The 19,014-nt window shown below is 40.0% G+C and overlaps 2 protein-coding genes across 2 annotated transcripts; one reads left to right on the top strand and one right to left on the bottom strand.

The window, feature by feature from the left end:
* Positions 1–7: 7 nt before the first annotated feature.
* Positions 8–1,297, top strand: FAHD1 (fumarylacetoacetate hydrolase domain containing 1). The gene has a single exon (XM_009329381.1). The coding sequence runs from the start codon at positions 28–30 to the stop codon at positions 697–699; it is 672 nt and encodes a 223-aa protein (XP_009327656.1). The 5' UTR covers positions 8–27; the 3' UTR covers positions 700–1,297.
* A 2,365-nt stretch (positions 1,298–3,662) lies between these two features.
* Positions 3,663–16,946, bottom strand: MEIOB (meiosis specific with OB domains). Its single transcript, XM_009329409.1, has 13 exons — positions 16,878–16,946; positions 13,474–13,531; positions 11,943–12,074; positions 11,122–11,194; positions 9,534–9,729; positions 8,924–9,024; positions 7,160–7,212; positions 6,978–7,073; positions 6,502–6,603; positions 5,836–5,989; positions 5,277–5,460; positions 4,692–4,778; positions 3,663–3,797 (listed from the first exon to the last, which is right to left on the bottom strand). Exons 1-13 carry the CDS (start codon positions 16,944–16,946, stop codon positions 3,663–3,665), a joined length of 1,440 nt encoding a protein of 479 aa, XP_009327684.1.
* Between the last annotated feature and the right edge of the window lie 2,068 nt (positions 16,947–19,014).

The raw sequence follows: 19,014 nt of genomic DNA, 5'->3' as shown, positions 1-19,014 counted from the left end.
CCCCGGGGAAGGAGACCCGCCGCGGCCATGGCCTCCTCCCAACCCCTCTCCCGCTTCTGGGAGTGGGGCAGGAACATCGTCTGCGTGGGGCGCAACTACGCCGAGCACGCCAAGGAGATGGGGAGCGCGCCGCCCCGGGAGCCCCTCTTCTTCCTCAAGCCCTCCTCGGCCTACGTGCGCGAAGGCTCGCCCGTCCTCCGGCCCTACTACTGCAACAACCTGCACCACGAAGTGGAGCTGGGGGTGGTGATCGGGAAGAGAGCCCAGGCCGTGTCCCAGGAGGCTGCCATGGAGCACGTGGCGGGCTACGCCCTGTGCTTGGACATGACGGCCAGGGACACCCAGGAGGAGTGCAAGAGGAAGGGTCTGCCCTGGACCTTGGCCAAGGGCTTCAGTTCGTCATGCCCGGTCAGTGACTTTGTGCCCAAGGAGAAGATCCCAGACCCTCACAAGCTGAAGATCTGGCTCAGGGTGAACGGAAAGCTGAGGCAGGAGGGGGAGACCTCCTCGATGATCTTCTCCATCCCTTACCTGATCAGCTACATCAGCGAAATATTCACCCTGGAAGAAGGGGACTTGATTCTGACGGGGTCTCCCAAAGGAGTTGGGTCAGTGCAGGTCAACGATGAGATAGAGGCTGGGATAAGCGACGTCCTCTCCATGCGGTTTAAGGTGGCACAGCAAACGCGTGGATCCTAACCGGGAGCTGGGCTGGCACCCTGCCCCCGCGTAGGAAGAGGCTCTTTTGGGAACATCTGGTGAGCAAAGAGACATACAAGCCGTCCTGTACGTTAAACACTTACATGGCCCAAGCATCTAACGGACTGTCACGCATCAAAGACATGTAACCCATGAGCTCGAAAGGCATTTGACTAAAACAGCCCCGTTTCCATGGAGGCTTCAGCCTCCTCTGAGGCCGTGAACCTGGAGTCCAACCCAGCTCGGGGCAGACGGTTGATACCCAAACCATACCTCGGAACTGTTGATGGAGACAGCGTGCCCGACAGCTGGGGAGGGGAGCTGGGACGGCTGTCACTGCGTGTGCTCTTCTGTTCTACTGATGCTTTGAGCTTTGCCGATGTATTGCCTTAAAATAAAAATTATAAATTAAACCATTAAAATGGTGATGTAGGCGCTAAAGCTCACCTATGCTATGTAAAATCAAAGATGTATGTGTAACAGTAAATCCAGAATTACAGCTTCAGAAAGAATTTCTCTCCTTGGGGTATTCTACAATAAAAAGATGTTTGCTTTTTAGATTAGTTTCACGATTCCTCCGTGCATTTTTGGACTGTACAAATTAAATGAGGGTTGCTCTCCCTCCCACTCCAAGGGATGTAATGCAGCAGGAAGCGTGCCAGATGCTTGGCGGATTTTTTTTCCTAAACTGAGCTTTAAATACGCTCCTAAAAGTAAAATAATACAAAAGATCAAGAATAAAGAAGCTCATTGGTAAAGATCACCAGCAAACTTGTCTTTACTTTTACTGATTCAAATACATTTTTAATAAAAATCTCACTGCAACAGTTACCATTACTTACACAACGCAGTGCGACGGTTGGAGTTTTTAAATATTTCCAGCTGTTAAAAAGCCATGCTGTGTAACTTTTCCTGTTTCCAAACTCCAACTGATCTAACACTCTCTACCAGTTTGCATGACAGCGAGTTGTCTTTAATTCAATGGAGAGAAAAAGTTGTAAAATATAATTAAAACCCTCCCCCCGCAAACATCAAAACTTACCATTTTCAAAGGTTGCACAGAACTGACTAATTTCTAACAAAAACAGATGGATAATTTTTTCACATACGTGCAAGCACCCAAGTTAAATGCTTCCATTTATTGGAGCCAGATCTTAATAATTACTTTGGTTTTAAAAGTGCACTTGGAGGGGCTTGCAGAGAAAATTACTGCAGCCCGAAGACAAGCACCTCTGTGAAAGAGCAGCACGGTCCAGGATACTGCAAATCACATGGTAAAAAGAAAGCAGAACATGTTGCAGAAGAAAACCAGGAATTTTTCCATCAACTTGCTTCTCCCAGCTGCACATCTGCATCTGTAGCACGCCAGCGCGTACCCGTACACCACCTGCACCGGGTTCAGACCCTGCAAACGTGCGCACAGTTCACCGTGTTTTGATTTAAGCCAGTGGCTTACAGCACATGTAAAAGTTCTTCGTACAACGAGGCCCGAGGACATAATTCAGATTTCATCTAAAGGAAGCCTAAGGAACCGAGGGCAACTGAAACAAACATTCAGCCATTACACCTGAAGAGGACCAGCCCCTCGCTCATAGAAGTCAAAAGGCCCCTTGGTTTAAGCCTGCCTCCGTCCGCGGGGAAGCTGAGCTCTGAATTCGTTGCAGCTCGAGGAGCTGGGCCCAGCAGAGACGTCAGGCCAACGGCGCTGGGCTGCGCAGGGAAGTTAGGGTGAATAATTTGGAAAGAGGAAGGATTAAATTCGCTTTCTGTACTCTTTCCGTTTCTTCGTGCCTGTCAAACATTACTGCCTATGGCAACAGCAACAATGCATCATTAGTAGTTTGGCCTTGAGCACTGTGTATTGATTGCTGAGCCCAGTTGTGATTAAAATTAATGGAAACATTCACTTCAGTGTTTTCCAGCCATAACAGCTGATACTCTGAAGTTGTTTATTGCTGCAACAGGAGAGACGCAGTGACACAACACTGGCAACATTTTTTTGTGCGTTTAGTCCCTTGTTCCCGCTCACATGAGTAGGGGGATGAAATCTGGGAGTATTGCTTGTCAAAATTCACTGTTTCTGTAGTTGTTTTCTCTTTGCCACGTTGCTTTAACAGGTAGGTAGTGAACCAGGGGTGATGGGAGTTCCTCAAGGCGTTCTAGCCTCACAAACACTTCGCAAGAGAAGGGCCGCAGCGTCTTCCCGCCGTTTGAAATAGGCTGACTCCCCGTATGCTCAGAAGGTGAGGGCTGGTGAATGTGGCAAATACACCAGCTGCAGGGGAAGCTAAGGACAGAAATAGATTAAAAAATAGGAAAAAATACATGGAGAAGGGCAAAACGTACATCCCTATGTTCTTTATGTTCAGCTAACAACAACTGTCTTGGTGAAGAAGAGTCCTTTCTTCGCTGCCACTTAGTCTTAGCTCGACTGTTCGGTTGTCAGAGGTCCCTGGTAATTGATTACCCCGCTCTAATAAGACTTAGTCTGCCCTAAAGAGAAGCAGCCTTGCAAACGTCGTGGCCATTTCCAAGCCCCAGAAGTTCCGTGTTTGGACTCACCAACATACACCACAAACCCAGGCAGTATTTCAAAGCGGGTCTTTATTTTTTGAACTAACACAAAAGTAGCACGGAAGTAGCAAGGTAGTTAAACACAGAAGCTCAACAGATCTGTCTTGTACTATTTGTTATTTCTGATTTTTTAAAATATATTCTAAACTGAGTGAAGAAGGCTTCCATCCCCCTTGTAAGGGGGGAAGAACTAACTTTTCTTAAGCTGAGGCCCTCGTACGCTTTTTAAAGTACAACCACCTGAAGAAGATCAACACAGAAGCCCACTTCCAGGGATTAGTAATGCATATTCCTCCTTTACCATCAGAACATACTTAGCAAAATATGACGACGACAGCATTCTACCTCTAATAATACAGTGAAGGAAATAGTCTTTTTCCTAGCTGTTATCAAGCCGTATAGTGTAATCTCTTATTTCCAACCTCTTTTCCCAACAAGCCCTGGCTGGCCTCTATAGGGTCTGCCAGTTTGCATGAAAGAACATTCACTTTCAGTCCGGTTCTCCAACTGGGTGACAAAGTAACCTGTAAAAATAATTAAGGGTCTTTGTTTTTACTGCTGTATAGCACTTTGAAATATATTCTTTTCAAATATCACACAGCATGTTTAATTGACAGATTTGGTTATACGTATTTTACATTATTTTATACATGAGTACACACATTTTATGCTATGTACCTGTCACTACTGAAGTAAAACACTGTCATTCTTTCCTGGAAATAGAGGCAGAGGGTGGGGGAGATGGGAGAGTAAGAACAGTTTTGCTAAGAAGGGCGAGTTTAAAAATGGGAGTCAGTTTAGAGTTGTCCTAGAACAGGCAGTTCTATGAGAAAGGAATCCAGTCCAGTGTAGAGCATGCAACTAAAGAAGTAAAGAATATTGCAAGCGATAGCAGATCTTTTAGCAATTGCTTCAGGTGTGTGAATCTAATATTGTTGTTGCTTTAAGGACAATTGGAGATTTTAGACATACCTAATCACATTATTTCCAAAAATACAGGGTACTAAGAAGTATACTTAGGGAACCCTGTATACCATACAATCTATTACAGATATTGACTGGGCCTTATTCTTGCAAACTGATAGCGTTAACTTTATTCATTATAAACCTACAGCCATAGAGGTCAGTGACTAAATCACCTATACATGCTTTTGAAATATCAGCTCCTTAATCGGTATTGGCTGAGAGCAGTTTGTGTCTTTCATAGTTTGCCTGAAAGAGGCCCGAATAGCTGATCCTGCAGGTACATCCCCTAATGTTGAAATTATGACAAAGACTATTTACTTGGAATATTCAGAATATGTACAAAAACTAATCCTTATTTTAAAAAGTTCAGCAGAACTGACATGGAATTTTTCAGTACTAAACATACTACCGAATGGGAAGCAGCCAGTTTTAAATGAACATTAAATACTAACTTTAAAATAAATCTTGCTTCGTTCCAAAAGAAGTTGCCATTTCAATGCAGTCTTCTTGTCTTCTGTTAGAGTGAGGAACTCATGGACCTGTTAGTAACAGGACATAACAGAACACTTCTTCAGCACGTAGTTATAACAACATCTCCACAACAAAATGATGATGAGAAGAGCATCTTCTGCTTTTTTTTTGTGCATTTCTAAGGTGTATTTTCCCTCTTTTAACATAGTGTTTGGTGTAATATATGTACCAAGACAGTCAGATTAATCAGAAGAAATTGCAGGGTGCTTGAGAATCAAAATTAGGGAATTCCAACCATGTTCTCAGAAAAGTGTAAATTAAGTGAAATAAAGCGGTATTCTGAATAGGATATTCACTCTTACATTTAACACGTTTCTTCTTACTAGCAGCTACTGACTTCTAACTTTTGACTTGTTAAAAAGCCAAGTGTGTGTGTATGTGTATATCCATATACAATTTTTTTAACCGGTGTACACATACACGAAGAACATTTACATATATTTGTAATTTTCACCAGGCTTCACAGCTCGGATCAAATAAGAACAACCTAATTCATTTCCACTTACTGTGCAGCCTAATGTTTCCTCAGCTACGCAGTCAGACAGGTAACAAGAACAAAGAGTGCCTGTGTGATCCGTCAGATCAACCAGTATGTCAAAGCTTGCAAAAGTTGACTTTGAATCTGAAGAGGTGTCACTGCAGAAAGTGCATGTGTTTGACATTTCATTCACCAGAAAACGGCATGTTGAACTGAAACATAAGAAGATAATTAATGTATATATGCAATTCCTCCTTGTTTGAAACTGTTTTCTAGACTGAGATTTCCCAAGAGACTTTTCCTCTTTAAAAAAAAATCTTCATCTTTCAAACGCTTAAGTCTGTCTGAGACAAAATGGCCTCTTTCTTCTTCGCTTCTCCGGGACCAGAAAGAGCAAGTCCTTCATAAAGCCAACTCCTCTTCCTTGCTACTTCTGGAATTCTACACAACAGAAATTCACATGGTGTCCTCCAGAGGAGTTTTAGTTCTTGTCCGGAACTGGACTAAAATATTGTTCCATCTAATTTGGGTCAGGGGAAGAAGGATAAGCACTTTTAAATACAAATTTAAAACAGGCAGTTGCTTACCATCTGTTGCGAATAAATTTAGATGCATTATCATCAATGTCCAGTGTAGAAATGTAGCCATAAATAATGCCATAGACTGGCTCAAGTTTCCCATCACTCTGTAAAGCTTTTTCTTTCAGCTGTTCCACAGTATAAACGTCAACTATAGTCTCCACTAAAAGTTTAAAAGAGATGTTAAGTGCGTCTGAGAAAGAAACAACACAGAAGAGCAACAACAAAAGAGGATCTTAAGGTGATAAAAAGGAGAGGATTTGATCTACAGCACCAGAAAAGCCCCACACACCTTCCTTTTGAAGCAGGCTTATCATTTGGGGGCAAAAAATAAAACAAAAGGGGAGTCAAATGAAAATATCTAATATTTAATCTTTGTACCCCCCAAAATGAGTTTTTGACAAAAGCTTTCCCTCTCCATTTTTCGTACTTATTCAAGACAGAAAGAACATGTCAGACAGGCTGCAAGTTGGCATAGTCACCAGCCCTGAAGATACATAACTGATATTATAAGGGACGGCCCCAGTAACAACACTCCAGACTTTAAGTATTCAGCCAAGCTATACCTTAGTTTTGTTTCTATGGACACACAGAGCAAGAACTTGAAATTTCAACAGCACTGTGAAACTACACTTTATAGTTAAATAAAATCAAAGAGTTTGGATCCATGCTTACAGTTAATGGATTCTTTTGATTGCTCCTCCTTTTTGTTATGCAAAGCTCCTGATTGTGCACATTCTTTTATGAAGCTGAAGAGAACATTTGCTTCTGCTGTTTCTTGAAAATGTATTTTTAGAAGTTATTAATATATGTAGCGTGTAAAAATAACAACATAATTATATTTTACAACTTTTTATTCTGGTAGCACCAACACGTCTCTTGGAATTAGCCAAGAGATGCTTTTCTCTTTTTTACTTTAACTGTTAGTCCTACATGGAATATATGAAGGCTGCTTGGATAAAATAAAAAAAAAAAAAATTAAAAAAAGGTAAAATGGTAGAAGCCAAAAGCATTGGTCCCTACATAACAGACAAGAAGCAGGGAGCTTTCTGAGGCAAGCAGGCAGAAGAAATCAGACCTCCAATAGATTCACTCACGCATTCTAGTCTATAATGATAAGACCAAAGCAATACTTCAACAGCAGCTCTTACCTGGGTTAGTCGTAATGATGGTTTTTGATATCACAGTTGCAGTCATACAGTTCCTAAATTTGTCAAAATTTATTCTCACATCTGATGCAAATATTACTGTGCACAAAAAAAAAAATCTGTTATTGTAGAATAAGTATCACGTTAAGAACTACAGTAAAAACATAAAACCCAGACTATTATACCTGTTTCTCGTGGGATCCAACTCTGTGCAAGCTGGATAGATTCATTATCCCAACTAAATTAAAAAAAGTTAATGTATCAAAACATTTTTGAAACAGCACTCAAACAGTTTAGTACTGAATTACTAAATAATATAGTTATAATTAAATTGGTCAAAGGGGACACAACTCCTTTGTTACATGCACATGCAAATGAAATGCCATGTATATCCACAGGCGTCTAGTTTGCAGCCAGCCAGGATGCTTTATGTACAGTCTAATACAGTCCCTATTTTATCCCATGCCAAACAGGATAAAATAAAGGGCTATTAGATAGTTCAAAATGATACAATGTAGAATATACCTGGAAAAATACTGTGTGTATTTCAAAGCTTTGACAAAAGTAATTTTTAACTAAAGCAAATCACAGTTTAAAATAACTGCTTCTCAGCTGAGCCTTTTCTGTGGGAACGAGTTGATTGCTCACATCACTAGGCCAGATGTTCGGACAGCTTTCCAATACTGGAATCCTTCTAACTGTGGACGGTGAGACTAGAGTGAGGTCAGCGGTATCCCTCAAAAATTATAATCTTGTTCCGTTCCTCGTAAGTTTGGATGGCAAGAATACTGCCAAAGCCCCGTTTTGTTCTGGTGGGTTTTTTTCTTAATCCTTGGAAAAAGATTTAAGATATTTACTTTTCATCTAGCATTGCTCAGCCACCTCTCCACTGATGGCCTCTGAAATATCTTCCCTACAGTGCTGTTGCTCAAGGATTTCCTGAACCTTTGCCTCTACCTGCGGCTCCATGAAAGCGCAAAAGGCACCGTTTAGGGTAACCACAGTAACACCACCTAGTCTCTGCTTCTGAGGACTCCTGAAGTATACAGCTCTGTATCCCTACGTACCAGCACTGAAACAAGAATATCGGAGCTGCTGCTGCAAAGTAGCGTTGGTGGCAGCTCAAGGGCTAGAAAACTTCACATCATAGATGCTTATTAGTGTTTGTGTGTATATATTAACTGTGTTAAACATTGCACTGAATGATAATACAGTTTCCAACTCGGACACGGAGTGCAATGCTATCTTGCTACTGCTATCTAGGGAACAAAGGTCATTTCAACCAACGGACAGCAAACCCAGTGCAAACAAATACCCACGTACCCTTGCACGTAGATAAGCCACGAGTTTACTGAACAAACTATGGGCAAAATGCAAAAATTCCTGTGTAAACAAATCCCTATTTACATGCATAAATGGTATGGACATAGTCATGTTTGTAAATGGGACACAGTTTGAAAATATGGCCAAAGTAGTATCAAAATGTTTCTGTGCTATTTTAAACGTTTAAAAACTATTTCAACCTATTTCCAATCCACTTGTTAATTCTGCTCGGCTTTAAAAATGAAGCATGCTCCTCCGCGCCCCCCCCCCCAGTTTGTGGAAGAAATGTACTGCCTTTACAGCTGTTTTTTAAATGCCATTTCCTGAATTAGTTCAAATTTCCACATTAAAAAATGTAACTATTTGGAACTAAGCTTCATTTTGCCATTCACAAGCTCGCAGTCTGTCAGCAAGTCATAAAACTAGATGATATGTGTAAGGTCACTCTAATGAATCTCTTTTTTTAAGACTCTGTTCAGTGTACATTGCTGCCTCATCACAGTTGCCACCCAAATAATAACACAGTTAAATTAAAAGACAGTGCTATAACAGTATGTATTATAGTTAATTTCTTTACCTACTCTTGCATTAATTTGTGTATGTCAATGAATTAAAAAACTTTTTACCATACTATTGGAAAAGACATCTCCGTTTCATCATACAGCTTTACTTCACACCTCTGACCTTTTCTTTTGTCTGAAGTCATGAAATACTTTGGCTTCCCAACCTTTAAGAAGAAAGAGAAGCAGTCACTTTCCCTCTACTAAGTGTTTAGGAGTATAAAAGTGATAACCTAGAAAACAGAAGAGTTAAAAAAGGGGAAAAAAAACCCTGTAGACCACTAAAAAAACCCAACCTATGTACACCACTGAAAGTTTAACAACAGTAATTTTACTTCAAGATAAAGGGACAAATTTTGTTTTATAAAAATCTGCAGTTTACAAATTTCAAGTTATCTACTGCTTGCACATGCATGATTTAAAAAAAACAACTGATGTAGGTCATTTCCACTCCCTTAATGTCCCCCCTCAAGTTGTTGATAAAAGTCTCATCAAGTAGCTTGTATGGTTATCATAACTCAGCTGAAGTGACTGCCAACCTAAACAAACAAACAAACAAACATAACCAGTGATTCCTGTCTGCTATGAGTCCCAAAATCCATATTTGCACTTAAGTCAATTAAGTTACCCACGGTACTGTAGAGAAACACTACCCTGTCGCGGCTCCTTAACTTACTGACATTACAGCTGCAAGCACATTAAGGATTCTTCCATCGAGGCTTTGTCCATTTGCAGTGATATCACCCAGTGAATAATAGTCCTGAGGGTCCTTGACAGGCAGATGCAACAGAGAAAGTAGTTTGGTGTCCACTTCATAACATGAAGACGTTTTGACCACTGAATGATTTTCACTGAGCAATAATTTGTAGCAACTAGATAGTATGCACAAAACAAAACACATCGATCAACATTTCACTCACCAATATATTAACAGTGTAAAATGTTAATTCAATTCACGTGAGAAAATAACTGCTGATTTATTCCTTTATTGTTTTCCCTAAAGATATGGAAAAGTTATTTTGTTCTAAAATTATTTTTTAAAAATTACATACTTTTTTCTTACAGAAGACTTATTATTGTGTACTTTATACTTATTTAGAATTGAAAAGCCAGCATGGATTGCTAGCAATGCACAATACATATTTGTAAGACTTTCAGCCCTTGTCAATCACTAAAAATAAAATAAATTCTGAAATGTCTGTAATGCAGGTAATTGGGAGGTTTTGGCATCGTGACATAATAAGACACTACTGCAGTCAGACTGGATTTGGTAAGGTGCTTTCAAAAGTAATAGCCCAGTGACCTCAGTAATATTAATAATGCACTGCTAGCCAGTGGCAATAAGATATATTCAATATATTCTGGATAAATACATTTTACAAATGCTTATGAAATCTATGGATTTAGAGAGGAGCTCTTTTCCTCAGTGAAGTTTCTACCTGACATTTATTCTTTTACTTCTTTCTGCTTAGCCAGAAAGTGAGTGTAACTACTACAGCTATACATTTCCTACAAAGCTTAGAGATGATAAGCAAGCAAGGACATAAAACTTTTAACTTGCCAGTTTAATGTGCATATATGCAATATTCTTATGACTGCCATATGATTAAAAATATTAGAATATGACCGATTAGGGAAGAAACCCTAGTTAAAGAACCGGTGTATTAGTCTATCTAACATCTACATCTTAGATATCTAAGATAAGTTAAAACATATCTGAATTACAATTTGCAATGTTAGTTGCATACACCGGTTCAAATTGTTCCAATTTAAGAGAATACACTGAAAGATAACATATATACATTGCAAGACACAAAAGGAATGACGATGCCTTACCAAATAAGTAACAAATAGCATCACAGTGTATTAAAATACCTTCTAGGTAAACATGTCACGTGAATGGATTTTGATAAGGATATACTGTCTATAAAACAGTTATGTCTGATAAAACACTTTGGCAAAATCAAATCGATTTCAAATAATTTTAGTAGACTTTACCCAAAGAATGAAATTTACTCTGTTTAGTTACAAAGAGCATTATTACTTCATGACAAAACTCCAAAGACCGCACACTGAGAAATATATTCTTTTTTGAGATCGTTTGACCATACATGGTTGAACACAGGGAGGAAGGTACAGCTGCACGAGAAGACTAACCCCAGATACTTCCACCAAGTGCATGCTGCTGCAATTGGCTGGCAGCTAAAGCAAGTATTAACTTTGGTATTTCTAGAAAGAACTACGAGTCTATGCTTTAAATTTACCTAGGAGTTACAGGGTTGAATTTTTCTTCCCTCTCTGCTTCCTTTGACTGAACTAAAGGATTTTCAATTGTAACTAAAATAAAACATTGATAAGTAATGTTAGAAAACTGAATATAGATACATGTAAAGAGAAGTGGCTTTTAAAAATGGTTGCTTTCAAGGTTGATAAGGAAAAGATACACGCAGTAACTACTGCTAAATGTTTTCATACTGAACACCGCATCTGTCCAGACAGCTCACATTATAGCCAAAGTCCCACAGGAGTCCTCAAGGCATTTAATGGAAACAAAATGGCACTGAGTTCTCATGTGTATACTCTTCATAGTCCCAAATTTTATCCAAACACTCTGATCTAGCAACCATGGGCAGCAAAGTCTTTCTATTAACTTAACAAGATAAAAGCACAGCCTGTAAATAAATACAAGATTTTTGTTGTGTTTTTACGAACAGTCATAGTCATATCTATATCTAAATGAAGACAAATGCCAAACTACTTTACAGAGTTTATTTTTCGTAATTTATAAGAACTGAATATAATGGAAGAATTTAGATCAATTAACTATAGATAAGTTCTGGGTGGCTGTATTCAGTGGAGTTGTATCTAGTCTTTTTGTTGACATATTTACTGGTTTTGAATTTAAATCCTTGAAATCTTATTCCTTTCTTCTTTATACTTAACATAACTGAACAATTTGTTTCCAATTAGACTGTTTTCTGAGTCCTCAGAGAAAAACATAGCAAAACCACAAACACATAACACTGATTTACTAGGAAAAAAACACATTCAAACAGAAACATGTTAAGAATAAACTCCAACTTACCACAGTCACCAACTCTAAAGCTCTCTGAAAGTGATCTAATATAGTCTTCTCTGCCCCAAGAATTTACATTTATAAAATAAGTTGGTGAATCACGAATAGTAAAACTGAAGGTGTATCGTTCAGACCCAATGTCTGTAAAAATAAGCAGCACTATCACAATTCATTAGCACAGCTTGATTTCAATCTAGAATATATGTATAAAAACTATTATTTCCAGGCTTTCCTAGATTTTGTCGTGGATTTACTACCCGCAATCTGGGGAGTACCACTAGAGGTCAGCAGACTGTTCGGTAAACTCACTGGCGTTGGTGAATGGGGATGGCTACAGCTCATGCCGTAGTTGTACCGGTACCATCCCATCCACGTACACGTATCACTTAACTTTAGCCAGCACCGCATAAACTTAGAGATCTAATGCAAGAGAAGTAAAAGCACCGCACGATGCTACATTCAAGGCATAGACAAACACGTAAACAGGGCTAACGCATGAAGCAACGCTATGAATGAGCGTACATACTAGCCCAAATTTCGTAGTAGGTTGTCTTTAGATGGCTGTGCCCATGTTACGAGACCACCGCGATGACATACAAGGCTGCAGACCACAGGCAGTATCACTGTCCGGATAGCACCAAGGGGTTTAACTGAATAAAGCAAAGCGTTTCCAGCTCTGTGGAAAGTTCACGGTCAAGAGGGTATCAGTCTCTGAAACACCACACTCCTTTTTCTCTTACAGCTAATTAACAACGCGTTCCATGGATCATACAGCGTTATGCAACATGTTATTTTTAAATTGTCAATGAAAACTGTATAGTGATCTGCATAGAGTAAGCATGATCTGACTGTAGTTCCATGGAGGCGTAAATATGAACACCACATTTTCAGACTATGTAGAATTGCTTCTGGTGACGATGACGACTTCCTTCTAAAAATTCACCACGAGAGCAGCTCAGCATGATGACAGTGCCACAGAATAGCTGAGCCCTTCACGCAGAGCTGGAGTGGCTCTCTAGGACTGGAGATGCTTCCTAACAGTGTCTGTGTCAATCCTAAGCTGTAGATATGCTATTTCAATTTCCAGCTAATGCTGTATTAACACGGTATTATTCCCATTTTTTCTTTAGGAGTATACGATAAGATGAAGCTGGTGCTACTCAGACCAGCAATTACTTGTTTCACTCCGCAAGACATCTCCTTAATGCTTCTGTTTTAAGAGAGAATGAATATGAAGGGACCAGATCAATTCCAGTAGTATTTATGTAATAGTGAGTTCATATTGGTACCGTCTTCTTCAGACCCTGAAATGCTTCCATGACGGAGTTTTTCCAAACAAATTCTAATTGATAAGGTTTAGCCAAAGTGATGCTGCTCTTTCTTCTTGGTTCTCAAGCACACACAGTTTTTTTGTGCGCATTTTTATTCTATACATTTTACACTAAGAAGTCTGTTTATCATTTAAATATTGATTTCAGTCGTATATGCCAAATTATACCGTATAAGAAAATGAAGTAAAAACAGTTAAAAGGGACTGTACTTTTTCTGTCTGGAAAGCCTCTGACATCTGTTTTCCCAATAACCACACCGATTACATTCTAAAAAATAAAAAGATTATGGAATACAAGTATTAAACACAGATGTATATGATGAATTAGATTTCATGGACTTGTACTCTACTGATGATGATAAACATATTTCTGACTGGTAATCATTTTAATCTATTTATTCCACAATACCATATGAACTAAAGACTAAAACATAAACATACAATTTTGCTTTAAGAAAAAGAGTGACTAATAAAAATATTAAAAGAAATACATCTGTTTCTGTTTGTAAAGACAATGGGAGGACAAAAGTTCACCCGAAGCATTCACGATTTTGGCTGTTCTACAGCAATCTCTCCTCAGGTAGGCAGCAATATTGTTGTTTCACGCTCTTTGCACAGGTCTCAGATCTCCTTAAATGCACCGTGAAAAGTCTGGACAGGATTTATTTTACAGTTAAGCGTCCAAGGTTTCCCCTGCTGTCAACACCGAGATACACACGTGGACATCCACAGGGAGGGCCATTCATCCTATCCTCATCTAAGGAACATAAATTTGTACAGGTGCCTCTTTCTTGCTGTCTGTCTCTCAGCCGACTACAAAGGGAGCTTAGGCAATGAACTTTTTTGATGATTCAGAACGAAATCAATCTTATTCTGCTTTGCTAAACCTTTATTTATTATGCAAAAACACCTCAGTCTCAATTGTCAAACAAAACTACTAGGAGCAAACACACACAGGAAGAAAGATATAAATATAAAAAATATATATTAATAATATATAGCTGTTTGATGTCTTTTTTTTTTTAAAAAAAAGGTCCTCCTCAGTGTGAGAGAAGAGTATTGCAGTGCTAGTTTGGGATTTAGGAGGTAAGTGATGAAAGCTGGTATGGTAACAAGGACTGGAAGGAGAGACTGACATCGCAATACTGCAAGGGTCCTTCAAAACATGAAGCGTGCCACATCTCTCCCGCTTCACCCGTGCACTCACTTGCAGTGCTGCCTGCCTTTCTCGTTCCAGCAGGGAGCCCCAGCAGTCAGCTAGCAAGGGGCAGTGTAGCAATTTAATAATCCACACAGCCTGAATTTTGCACCTATTCACAAAGCAATGCAACCTGGCTGACTTCACTGTAACAATGTTGACACGTGCTCAAAAATTAGATCTCATGTTCGCAGTTTACTTTGAATCACTAGATGGAGCAAGGTAACTGCCTTATCCTACAGTGATGGACATGAACTCATTAAGAGGACGTATGTGTACAACAGTGTAATGTCCTAGTTCTTCCCATCTTTCTAACAGAATACTTTCTATCTGTCCACAACACGTAGTGATTTAGATTAGGATTTCATTTTTCTATTTTTGGTTTTTCTTCTTTAAAAAAACAAAAAACACCCTGTATCTCACCACCAGTCAAAAGAACTGACATTTACGATGACTCTTCACATGAATTAAGCTGATGTTAATCTACAGTTTCCAAAAGAGATCTCCCCTGTCCCTGCTGCAAATATATTCACCTCTCTCGTATGGGCACTAAGCCTGCACAGCAAGCTGGCAGGAGAAAGTGATCTGGCTGGAAACTGTTTGGGGGGTGGGGTGGGGGGTGGGGAGGGGAGAAAAGGGGCAGAAAAACTTCCAGAGAACATTTCCTTGATCAGTTTATTGTGCAACTACACAAGCACTAGTTTCACCAAAAGAGGAGGAGCGGAACACGCCTGCAACGAGGAAGCGGGCCATACTGCCTTTTTTGGCAGAGCATTGCTTAAGGCCGCTCAACCAAATCATGAGGCTCCAGCATTAACGTATTGCAAGTTTCTTAGACTTTGATCTATTTCAGTTTTAAAAAATAAACTGCAAAGTAAAAAAATATGACTTTGAATGATGTGTGCTCAACTGTTTTAAAGTCCTAAGCACATACTGATCGTTCTATCGTGAGATACTAGTGAATTACTTTTTTGTAACAATACTTTTTTACTGTATGTTGCTAATTGCAATATCCAAGATTAGTTTTATTTGTAAAATAAAAGGTTTTAATGGATTTAGTGGATCACTGTATTTGGGAGTAACTGTGAATGACAGATTAAATTAGCTTTGCTGGAGACCAGGAGTTTATAAAAAGTTTGAAAGAATATGCAATACTGCTGTGAGGGCATATAGAACTCCCTGTCCTAGTTCACCCCTTTTCTGTGATTTCTTTCATTTGTTTAAAATAAATGAGAAGAAGGGGCTAAATTGTGCCCCTCCCAAATAAAAAGCTGTGGGAACAGGAGAACTCCTTGTTTTCACTCTCTTCACAAGCATCAGGACTTCCACAGGGCATACAGCCCTGTAGACGTGCATCTCCTTCACGCTGCATGGAGAGGTACGGCTGTAACACCGCACCACAGCCCGCGGTGCATCCATGTGGAAATGCTGCCTCTCTGTTTTGTTCCCCGGGCTCCAACTCCCAGCAGCACTGCACACTTAGAAGACACATTATCACTGGTGGGCTACACAGTGAAGGGTGGGAAATACAGAGAATAATGTAGCCTTCTCCCTCCCATATTAAAACATAATCTTGGAGAGCAAAGAATAAAAAACTGTGTCCACCCCCCCTTCCTATTTTTTATTCAACCATCTAAAACCCAAAAGAGAAGAATACTGAGTTTTACGGCACACTCCCCTGTTCAGCTCTTACTCCAGTGATGATGGTCCTCACTCATATGAGGGCAACAAAAAAAAAAGTTCATACTCGGACATCTGTATGAATCTACCAACTACAAATCTTTGCTGTTCGTTAAGTTTACTTTTTGGTTCATCCTGCTCTCCTGTACTCCCACACGCAAAATTCTTAGCTCCTCATAAACTGACAACTGCAAAACCTGCTTTTTGTTCTAAAGAAACAGAAACAATCCTGTCTGACATGTAATTGTCAGATTTTTATCCAGTTAAAACACCATACCATTCAACAAGAGTTTTGTCTGAATAATTCAGGACTATGCTATTTAGCTCAGAGGGATTGAGGACACAAGTAAAGGCTGCAGGATTGGGCCTTACGTTCATAGCTTGTAGTGAAAGACTATTGTAGGTTACAGATGTATTGTGACTACATAATGCTGACTCTGTACATGTCTTTACTAATTCAGCATCCATTTAAAACATTACAAAGAAGCCTCTGATACTTTCAGATATTGAATTGTCCAGTCAATATCTACAGTTGTGGTATCCGGATACTATGGACAACAGCATCCATTTTCATTTTGCTGGTTTATACACAAAGAAGGTAAGGTAATTTTTATCTAACAATTATACTAATGCTATTAGTATCTAAATACACATCAATTACATAATTTTGCAGTAATATAATACAGTCATATACAATTTCATTTGAGAACAAAAGAACTATGTCTATGAGACTTACAGGACGAGCAAGATTTGGATGCAGATCTGAAAGTGCAACAAAGTCCCGTGTTGAACTAGAATAAGCCATTCTTTATCTGTAACTTGAGAAAAGTAATTTAGATTTTTTAAAATCTAAACAAATCACTTAAAACTATTCATAGTGAGAATAACAAGTTATTTTTTAACACAAATGTTTTGACCTAAATAGCACTTGTCTTCAATAAAAAGCATTTCAAGCCATCTGAAGTAGACAATTCTTTATTGTTTGTATTTGGCGATGTAAGTTATGAATTTTACTATAACTACTCTACCTATACTTCTCAAATAAATGTCTGTAAATTTTATTTATTTATTTATTTATTCAGCATTAAATTACTCCATTAGCACCAGCCTCTGAAAAATATTTACCCTCCTTCTCCTGTCTGGGAAGTCCAACTGAATTTAATGAGGCAGTTCATATATAAAAGGCCATTTACATGGGAGGAAAGAAAAGTGTTGGGTTGCGGACCACCTTAATTGAGGTTTTGGACTTAATATTAAACTGCTTTAAAATGTGAGTTTATTCCTTCCTCAAAGTAGAAAAGTTTTGAATTTATTAAAATAAAATTTTTAAAAATCAGTTATTTTCAGGCTGCCAACATAGCATTACTGCCCGTTCCTGTGAGCTACTGCGCGCTCAAGTCCTCTCTATTGATGCCAAAGTCGGGCCACAGGCACTTTGTTAGCCCATCTGAATGCCTCTTCTTATTTCATGGGTACCCTTAAAGACATTATTGATATTTAGCAAATAGTTGTCAGATTCTACTTTTTTTGTAAAAGGAACCATCAACTTGTCCAAATCTTAGTAACCTTTAACATGAGAGAACTGCTGACATTTTTCAGAGGAAAAACTTTATAACAAAAGCCTTGAATCGCTTTCACAGTCTTTATACCTGGCACCTTGTGTGAGAATTGTTAACAATTTCATTGGGCATTCGTGTAACGATCTGTTGAACGTACTAGAAAAGAAATAGACAGTCTACACTTTAAAAAAAGTATGTGGTTATCTGAGAACAAAGCAATTTCTCTAAAAGAGCATTTCAAACTAAACTCTCACAGAAAGATATCCCAAATTTGCCTTACAAAAAACTACTGAACAGTGGGGCCCTCAAACCTATTCCCATCCCATTATATGGAAGAATTCATGTTCACTTACGTAGGAAAGTCACCTCCAAGGCATGTTAATATTCTTGCCTCAAAAGAAGTTAAATATTGTTAAATGACATACCTCACACCACAGCTGAATCAAGTTAAAGAAAACAGCACCGGGAACACATGTATCAAAGGAAGATTGGAGAGGCAATGTAGGATTTAAAATGCTACAGGCCCTGACAGGGGAAGCTGCAGCGTGCAGTTGCACCCCTCACTTACCCCCTCGGAGGCAGGGGCTGAGCTCCCGAGGACAGCTGAGGGAAGTTTTTCTCACCACCACCCAGGATCAGACCTTCTTCTGAGAGAAAGGACAAGACGGAAATCACAATAAATAAAAGTATGAAGCCTTTGGCACCACCACCCCATCCCGAACCGGTGTCTGGCACCAGACGAGCTTGCAGCCCCAAAGCCAGGCTGGGCTCTAAACTGCAAAGAGATTTTTCTTGCATGGGCCCATCATCAGCCTCATTTCTTTCCCTGCCCAAGCCCGAGCAACACATGGCGGCCGTCCCACACAGGCAGGGACAGCGTCGGCTGGGAGGCTGGGCAGGCAGGAGTCCTTACCGCAGCCCCACCTACTGCCAAGGGGCCTCAGGGGAGACACAGACCAGCCAGGGTGGGGAGGGAGCGCCCTGAAAGGAACGCGTGAGGTGCTCAGGACAGGGAGACAAAATGGCGGCTAGCGCCGCGGGCGGGAAAAGGGCTTCGCGCCCTCTCGCTGCGTGCCACCTTCCTTCAGGGGCCGGCGCGGGCGTGAGGGGGAGCGGTGTGAGGGCGGCCGGGGCTCCACGCAGCAGGCACCGGCCACGGCCCTGAGGCTCAGAGGACGGCTACCGACAAAAAAATACTCACCAGAAATTCAGAGTCCTGGGGCTTTCACATACCTGAGCAAGGGTGCTCGGCCCAGAGGGACCGGCCCAGAGCCCAGCACCGTCAGCTTCAGCTTCAGTCAGCGATCTCCGCGT

This window comes from Pygoscelis adeliae, unplaced genomic scaffold, assembly GCF_000699105.1.
Source record: "Pygoscelis adeliae isolate BGI_AS28 unplaced genomic scaffold, ASM69910v1 Scaffold467, whole genome shotgun sequence".
In the NCBI taxonomy this organism is placed as follows: Eukaryota; Metazoa; Chordata; class Aves; order Sphenisciformes; family Spheniscidae; genus Pygoscelis; species Pygoscelis adeliae.
This window is presented reverse-complemented; position numbering and strand designations above follow the sequence as displayed.